This window comes from Erigeron canadensis, chromosome 8 (genome assembly GCF_010389155.1).
Source record: "Erigeron canadensis isolate Cc75 chromosome 8, C_canadensis_v1, whole genome shotgun sequence".
NCBI classification, from domain to species: domain Eukaryota; kingdom Viridiplantae; phylum Streptophyta; class Magnoliopsida; order Asterales; family Asteraceae; genus Erigeron; species Erigeron canadensis.
This window is the reverse complement of record NC_057768.1, coordinates 37480600-37489632: the sequence shown is the minus strand read 5'-3', so window position 1 is coordinate 37489632 and position 9033 is coordinate 37480600. Positions and strand designations below refer to the sequence as shown.

The 9033-nt window shown below is 34.3% G+C and overlaps 1 protein-coding gene across 1 annotated transcript; it reads left to right on the top strand.

Moving 5' to 3' along the window:
* Positions 1 to 626: 626 nt before the first annotated feature.
* On the top strand, positions 627 to 6534 carry LOC122579986 (ankyrin-3). The gene is made up of 4 exons (XM_043752250.1): positions 627 to 1010; positions 3568 to 3846; positions 4049 to 4186; positions 4907 to 6534. Exons 1-4 carry the CDS (start codon positions 684 to 686, stop codon positions 6434 to 6436), a joined length of 2274 nt encoding a protein of 757 aa, XP_043608185.1. The 5' UTR covers positions 627 to 683; the 3' UTR covers positions 6437 to 6534.
* Positions 6535 to 9033: the final 2499 nt, after the last annotated feature.

Here is a 9033-nt window from a genome sequence, read left to right as displayed (position 1 = left end):
TGTCAAGTGGATGAGAAACCAATGACAAACCTTAGTCTTTGAAATTATATTTATAATATGGTTGTTTTATGAAAAAATCAAACGGTTCATTTTCATTATTCTTATTTTATTTATTATTCTGTAAATTTTAATAACTTTTAAGTATCTATTATACTATTATGTTAACTTTTTATAGATATAAAATGTAATTTTTTATAAGTTTTTTCCGCGTTCGCGGGTTATAATCCAGTTGAGATACAAACTCGTTTTAAATAATTGAACAGTTCTTTATGATTGTTCTCACTACCCGGAAGGTTGATACTCTATACTTGTAAAAGTCAAATCAATTTTACACTTATTTATCAATATTTACTTTCTTTAAATACAATGATTTTATTATTCCACTAAAGCAACAAAATATAGATTCTCAAATTACATACTGACAAATGCTTTATTACCGTGGTTAAAGTTAAATCATGCCCCGTTCCCCCAATACAAATACCTTCACCCCCCTAGTCCCCTATCTATCTCTGGCGCTTACATTTTTCAATTTTCTAGAAAGAGAAAAAAAAATAATAATAAAAAATTCCCCACCCAATAAATAACTAAAAACCACACTCTCACACACACACTCACATTCACTCAGACTCATTTCGTGACAGTTTGAAAGTTTGTAAAAAAAAACACAAACCGGCCGGCCGGAAATGATGGTGTTTGGTCACTCAAATCCAACAAAACATCATCAGCAGCAAGTGTTTCCGGTCGATTACGAAGCTGATGTTTCTCAACGTCTTCTAGAAGCTTCATTCTCGAGTGACGATCTTAAAACAGCGTTTGACTGCATTGATGATCCTTACGTTGACATTAACTTCATAGGCGCTGTTACATTAAAAGTTCGTGTCGCCGAAATTGTTTGTAACGATGAAGCGGAAAATGTGGTGAGATTTGAGTATCAGGAATTCAAATCAGACGTTACGGCTCTGTTCGTTGCTGTTCACACTGGAAATGTGACACTTGTTAAGAAGTTGCTGGTATGGATCGAACTTACTTTGTTTTTTACTTATTTCATTTCCGGATTTTCTGGATTTTTTTGAAAAGTTTACTATAAATATATTAGTCAAACATGTTTTATTTAAAGTTTGCATTAAATGCTGTTACATTTGTTAATTACTATAGTTTGAAATAATAATAATAAGATTACTATATCATATACTACTATAGAATAAAAGAAAATACTGTAATGAAATAATAAAGTATACTATATAATAAAGTTTTGAAATTTGAATTTATTATTTTTACTTTTGTAGGTGAGTAATTAATGATATGATTAAATTTGTTTTCACTTTTTTTTTTCTTTTACTTTTGTTTTTTTGGTTATAAGTTCAATCCTTGTTAGCTCGATGGTTAAGTTGGTTTTCTGATATAATGAGTTTTATGATTTTTAACCTTTTAGTAGTGAAAATGCGACTAATATGATTATGATGTATTTAGATTAATACAAAGCATCAATATGTATAAAAGTTGTATTCTCATAGGTTGAAATGTTAAAAGTTTTTATGAGGCTTGAAGTTTGTTTGTTAATGACAAAAAAACTAACATGTTTTTGACCCAAAAGTTGATGCTAGTCGCAATGGCGGAGCTATGTGGTGGCTCATGACAACCCCACAATATTTATAAAGCTCTATACTTTTAGTACTATTTTTATGTATATATTTAGTTTAGTTTAAAGGTAAATGACAACCCAGACTAATGTAATGTAATATTGTAGTTTAATTTTACGCATATTAGTATCATTAAAACTGTTCGGCGACCCTGGACTGAAAATCCTGGCTCCGCCATTGGCTCTTCGTAATGTAATAAGGTAAGTTATTAACATAGGGACGATCATTTTTTGGGTCAAAATGTGTAAAGTGTGATTTGAGAATCTAGGCAAAAGGAAATATTATGTTAATGTTCTCCTTAGTACCTTAAAATACCAAAAGCTAAAAGTTTTATATGCAATCATATATATATATATATATATATATGTATGGGAAAAGTGAATATAAGGTTGTTTGGCACCTAAGTTTAGGTGTGGAACCCTGACATACAAATTTTTTAATATTCTTGATTAATGAATAAATGATTGGTCCCCATGGATTTTATGGATTATAAAAACAATATGTGAGTATTTCATACCTAAGCTTAGGTACCTAACATATATATATATATATATAGGGAAAAGGGAATATAAGGCTGTCCCACACCTAAGCTTAGGTATGGAACCCCTCACATACTAATATTTTATTATATATTGTTTATTATATATAGGGATGAGAATATAAGGCTGTTAGTTACCTAAGCTTAGATGTCGGACACTCACATATTAATTTTTTAAACCATAAAAATCATGGGGCCCCAGACATTTATTTATTAAACAATAAATAATAAAATATTAGTATGTGAGGAGTCCACACTTAAGCTTACGTGTCGGACAACCTTATATTCCCTTTTCCCATATATAAATATATATGCTAGATTGATTATTGTTTTAAGCCTTTATGCAGTGATTCAAATTAGTATAATTGGTGGAATGGGTTATATGGAAAACTTGTTTATCTAGCTATATGATCAACTTGATATAGTACTACTTGTTTTGTGAAAGTAGGAAATTTTCATATAACTGCAGAACACCAGAAATATTACTAGACAGTAATTCAGTAAATTCCTCATTTTCATGAACATGGATTCTATGCTCTCCACATGAACCGACATTTTTAGGCAAGTCAGAGTTAATTTCTTGCATGTGTTATGTAAAAGAAATATGATGTCAAGTATTTTAATGTTTATTTGTATTTTGTACCCATGTTAGGAGTATTATTTAAGGTAGAGAAGAGAAATTCTTAGATCCGGTTTAATTCATTAGTTAATGTTGTAGATGGAGTTGACTTGTTATTGATCTCACTAGTACTAATTAGTATTATATATTGGTGCTTAAGAATCACAACATCTAAACTTAACTTGCTGATAAAAAGACCAGCAGTTGAACACACCCTTAAATGATGCAACTTTATGTGGTTTTCTAACAAATGATTATTTTAATCAAGCCATACATACATGTTTCGCTCCACCGCCTCTGAAAGAAATCAACAATATAGAATTAGGATGCAGAAACTACTTGACCATATTATTCTTTTACACGTATCTGTAAGATTTATGAATCTATTTTAATTCTTGGAAATCCATGTGAAGTGTAACCCTGAATACGGTAATTAATAACTGATATAAGGCAAGTATTTTATTATATTGATCCCCATTCTATGCTGTCTCAACTCCCTAAACACGGGTCAGGGTATGAAACAATAACACGACATCTTGTGTGGGCTCGCAGAATGCCCCATGATATACTGTCTAAATCAGTGATTCGGTTCCCATCTTTTCTCTCTGTGTGTGGCCCTGTCCAGGTGTTCCTGATATAAAACTATAGTTAACAAACTAATGATCTTAGCACATAACAAAATAGAATACTATGATCCTAAGTTGGTTAATTTTTTATTAGTTTAATATGCGAGATGACAAAAAATTTTTGGTGTTTTTTGTAAATGACAGAGCCATGGAGCCGATGTGAATCAGAAACTTTTTAGAGGCTTTTCAATGACAGCGGCTGTAAGAGAGGGCCAGCTTGAGATCTTTGAGATCTTACTCAAAGCCGGTGCCTCTCAGCCTTCTTGTGAGGAAGCTCTACTAGAGGCCAGCTGTCATGGACGCGGTGGTAAATTTATCGAGTTGCTAATAGCTTCTGATCTTATCCGACCCCATATTGCTGTGCATGCTCTTGTCACTGCATGCTGCAGAGGATTTATTGATGTGGTTGATGTACTCTTGAAGGTAAATATCACTATGTCGGCCGTACTTAAATATTGGTACATTATTGTCATAATCAAAGAATTACAAGATTATCCTTATATTCCTTTTCTAATTATACAACAGTATCAAAGTTAATACCTACCAGTCATAAAATCTTGATTTACCATTCTCATAACTAAGTTACATTCGATATTTAATACAATTTCCTAAATTGTAATGACAGTGTGGTGTGGATGTAAATGCCTCTTCTAGAGTGTTGCTCTGCTCATCTAAGCCATCCCTTCATACCAATATCAATTGCACACCTCTTGTTGCAGCCGTGGTTAGCCGACAAGTTTCTGTCGTTCGTCTGCTTTTGCAGGTAACTTTAATCCTAACTGAATAATGTCATAGTAAAACAGAATCTACCATCTACCATATTTATAACTAAGGTTTCTATCAGTTATATAAAAGTTTATGCCCAAACAAATTGATCTCATAGCATTAACTTCTATTCAGATAATTGGGTAAACAAAGGGAGTGTACTCCAATGTTAGATACAACTCCTCTAAACATATATCTTTAAAGATTCTGGGACCCAATCTAGTATCTTTGTTACAACTACTGTAGAACAGCTGGATTTTTTTGTTGCTATTGATGTTAATATGACACTTTTCATCATAATGGTTCACCAAATATCATCAGAAGGTCCAGAACACACACAGTGACACGGATATATATATATATATATATATATTTAAATTCAAAACTGCATTTGTCATTTACCATGGTAGATACTATTTCACTTCACTATAAACCAACTTGTAAAAACAAAAAATACAAGCATATATTTTACCAAGTTGTTGTACATGCCCAATAAATTTGTCAGAGCTATTCATGTATTATGTTTACTGAATTATGTTCCTATTGAAGATAAACATATATGTGCATAACATATATGATATATCTAGCTGGCAATGACAGGAATTATTGTGTACATAGATATTATTTATGAAATGTATACTAATCTGTTTGGTTTTTTGTGCCACAAACATGGTACTAACATATCTTGTTTTTTTTCTTGTTTTGTTTTTGTTTTAAGGTGGGGGCCGATCCCAACGCCAAGGTCCAGTTAGGAGCATGGTCTTGGGACATGGCTTCAGGTGATGAGTTTCGGGTTGGTGCTGGACTTGCAGAGCCTTATGCTATTACTTGGTGTGCGGTGGAGTATTTTGAAGCGAGTGGTGCCATATTGCAAATGTTACTCCAGCACTATTCCCTTGAACCATATCACAATGGTAGAACGCTCTTACATCATGCTATACTTTGTGGGAACATAGGAGCCGTAAAAACACTTCTAAAATGTGGGTCTGACGTGGATTGCCCAGTCAGAACCACGCTAAAGAATGAAATACGGGCTATACACATGGCTGCACGCCTTGGATTCCCATTGATTCTTCAGCAGTTGATAGACTCTGGGTGTGATATTAATTCAAGAGTTAAAAATACTGGTGATACCGCTCAAATGATATGTGCTAAATTTAAACAGGAAGAGTGTTTTCAAGTATTGACCAAAGCTGGTGCTGATATTAGTTTGGTCAATTTGTCAGGTCAATCTGCCCAGTCTATTTCTGACTCTAATAGATGGTCTCTTAGCTTTCAACAAGCAGTTTTGGACATCATTAGAGCTGGGAACATACCGATATCTAGTAACAGTACTGTCTTTTCACCTCTAATGTTTGTAGCCCATTCAGGAGACGTACAAGCATTAGAAGCTTTAATCACTCGAGATGAGATCAATCTTGATGATCAAGACGAAAAGGGCTTTTCAGCAGTGATGGTGACTGCAATGAAAGGTCATATTGAAGCCTATAGGCTTCTTGTGTATGCCGGATGTGATGTAAAGCTTACTAATAAAGCTGGCGAGACTGCCATTTCTCTATCTAAAATGAACGAGAATTCTGATATGTTTGAGAAAGTAATGATTGAATTCACCCTTGAAAAAGGTAACCAAAATGCCAGAGGCTTTTATCCCCTTCACTATGCAGCTCGTCATGGTGATACACATGCTGTTAAACTGTTGGTCAACAGAGGATATGATGTAAACATTCCTGACGGGGATGGATACACGCCCCTCATGTTAGCAGCAAGAGAAGGAAATGGAAAGATGTGTGAACTATTAATCTCGTATGGGTCTGTTTGCAGTTTCAAGAATTCAAAAGGGGAAACCGCACTCTCACTTGCGAGAAAACACACTGATAACAGTGCAGAGAGTGTGATATTAGACAAGCTTGCTAGAGTACTAGTTATAAATGGTGGCAACGTGTTAAAGCATACAAAGGGAGGGAGAGGAGTTTCTCACAGGAAAGAGCTGAAAATGATAATCACTGGAGGTGTTTTGAGCTGGGGAAACTCAAGTAGGAGAAATGTGATCTGCCGTGAAGCATTAGTAGGACCAAGTGTTAGTTTTGAGAGGTGTAGGAGGAAGAAGGGTGATGCTGACGTGCCAGGGGTTTTCCGGGTGGTGACCATGAAGAACAAAGAGGTGCATTTTGTATGTGAGGGTGGGTTTGAAATGGCAGAGTTGTGGGTAAGGGGCATAAAGCTTGTGACTAGTGAAGCGAGGTCTTAAAGTTTAGACGGAAATTTGATTAGAGGTATGGCCCTGAATCTTTTTGTATGTGTAGATATGGTACGATGAAAGCATGAAATACTTCGTCTTGAAGTATTCTTTTCCATCGAATAAACATCATTTTCATGTATGTACTACTGTAGTATTCTAAAGTAGTAAGTCTTACAAGAGATAAAAAAGCACAAAACAAATTTTATGATATGGTAAAAACAAATCAGCAGTTAGAGTTGCATTCAGCTCTTGTTGCAGATATAACATTAAAAATGAACCAATTTAGTCAATGAGAAAATTGAATTCGTATTAAAATGCATAAAAGAGTATAGCCTGCTAGTTTAGTTCAAACTGGAGCAGGTAAACCATAAAAAGCAAAAGAACAGAACACATAAGACTGTGGTCCATGAGAAAACAGCAATACCCGAAAAGCCAAAAGGATTGTCATCCTCGTTAAGCTTCAAGCGACTTCCTTTGGTTTTGCTTAACTACTCAGCTGACTTGGTACTTGGGTAGGTGGTATTGATGAAGTTTTTTTTTTCTTTTTAAGACTCTGCACATCTTGCTACTTCACGAGTCACGACAAGGTGTATTCTGCACGAAATGGCATTGATCATGTAGTTACTAGTTACTAGCTTGGTTTAATTAGAGTTGATCATACGCTGGCTAATCACTATAACAATGTTAGAATCAATTGAATCATTCCCTTTGCAACTCACAATGTACATGTATTCTAGATACAAGGAGCATATGATATAAAAAGTTAAAATATGCGATTAATGAATCTTTTGTATCAAGGTAAACTAGTGAAAATACCATAAAAGCTTGTAGTCATCCACTTTATCTATTTTGCATTAATCATATAACTAATACTTAAAGACTCATCATCATTATTTTGATACTTTGAAGACACATAAGTCTGTCAATCATTAAGGAAAGGATTCGAGTGGTAAAGAATTAGAACAACACCTGCACATAAACCTAATGAGAAGCCGGACCCATAAACAGCGACAAAAAAGGGCAATTATCAATACAAAGAAAATAAGTTTAAAGCATCTCCATTAGAAGAGAACAAATAGTAAAGTATGTTGGAAAAATAATGATTCGTATTAATAAATATAATGAAAACATGATTAAGATTACTAACCTAAAGATAACCTGTTAGTTGATTCAGCATTCTTGCCATTGAGATTGGTTCCCAAATTAAGGTGATTATAGGTTAGATGGGGAAGAAGATTAGAGAGAAAATACACACACAATTAAGGGGAGAATCGTGATTAGTGATTCATTAGTCACTAATGATGATTAATTATGTTATATTTATATATATAACATTTACACTTAGCCCCTTTGGTGTTTTATGTCATGTGCATTATAAACCTCTTTAATTCTAATCACCTAATGGGAAACCCTATATTATGTCATTAATGGTAAATACGCCCATCGTATATTTACCGACATAAGGATTTTAATTATTTGTCAATTATCATATCGGACTGATATATGATCGGTGAAGGTCACAACTACGTGAGTCCAACAAAGTAAACACGTACCATCTTAAGTCTTAACAAGAATCCCATGCACGTGATATTCCTTGAATGTTGAATTCAAGTGCTACAAGACATCATTCATGATATTAAACATAAACAGTTTCATGAAATTTGAGTTGTACTCGATGGCATGTAAATCAGAAAGATAGGTCCTTCCGCCATACCAATAAGTAACATGAACGCAATAGTAGACATATGGATGAACATCCTCCAAGGAAGTCTTTGGTTCTGATACAGATACAAAATGCAAATTGGGTGGGTTGGGTAACGGGTCATTTTAGTTTGCTAAGGTTGGTTTAACCTGCTATGTTATGATATGGGTCAAAATGAATCAGTCAATACAGTAAAGTAGGAAAGTCAAATGTTATAGAGTAGCGCCTAATTCTGTTACGTGCAAGTGTCGCTAGACCACACGGCTTATGGTGATTGACCGAGTCAATGGCTGAGTCGGTTCAGAGGTGTTTATATAGAGGGAATGATTCTGTAATGTTCAGTATGATTTGAATGAACAATAAAAGATTCCCAACTTTCCATCTCTAACGATTCCTGTGTGGTATTGGGCTTCCAATTTGTATCAGAGCTTTAGATTATCTCCGTGCTTAAAAAGTCTTACACTAGCCACTTAAAATTTGGAAAATCGAAATTCGAATATGTCTTAAATTCATACTAAATAACACCCAATCTGAAATTGATGTGATGGTGCGGAAAAAGATGCGACTGGTTCAATCAATTTGAGGTGGAACCGACTTGTTTCTAAGGAGACAAAAATCCGATCCCAACTAAGGGAACAACTAGTTAATGTATAAAGCTGAAATCTCCCATTGAATTGAAGAACCCTGAACCTTCCATCACTACAAGTGAAATCGATTCCCAACCAAATGTTGTGATCAATCCGGTGTATGATCCAGATGTCTTGAAGCTATTCCTTACAAGATGAGGATGGTTAGTGCCAAAAAGACATTCGGGTTCAATGATATCCTTAGCAATCTACAACTCTTAGGAGATGAAAGGCTTTTTTACATTCTTCAAATGACTTTTGATCAACCCATTTGACCT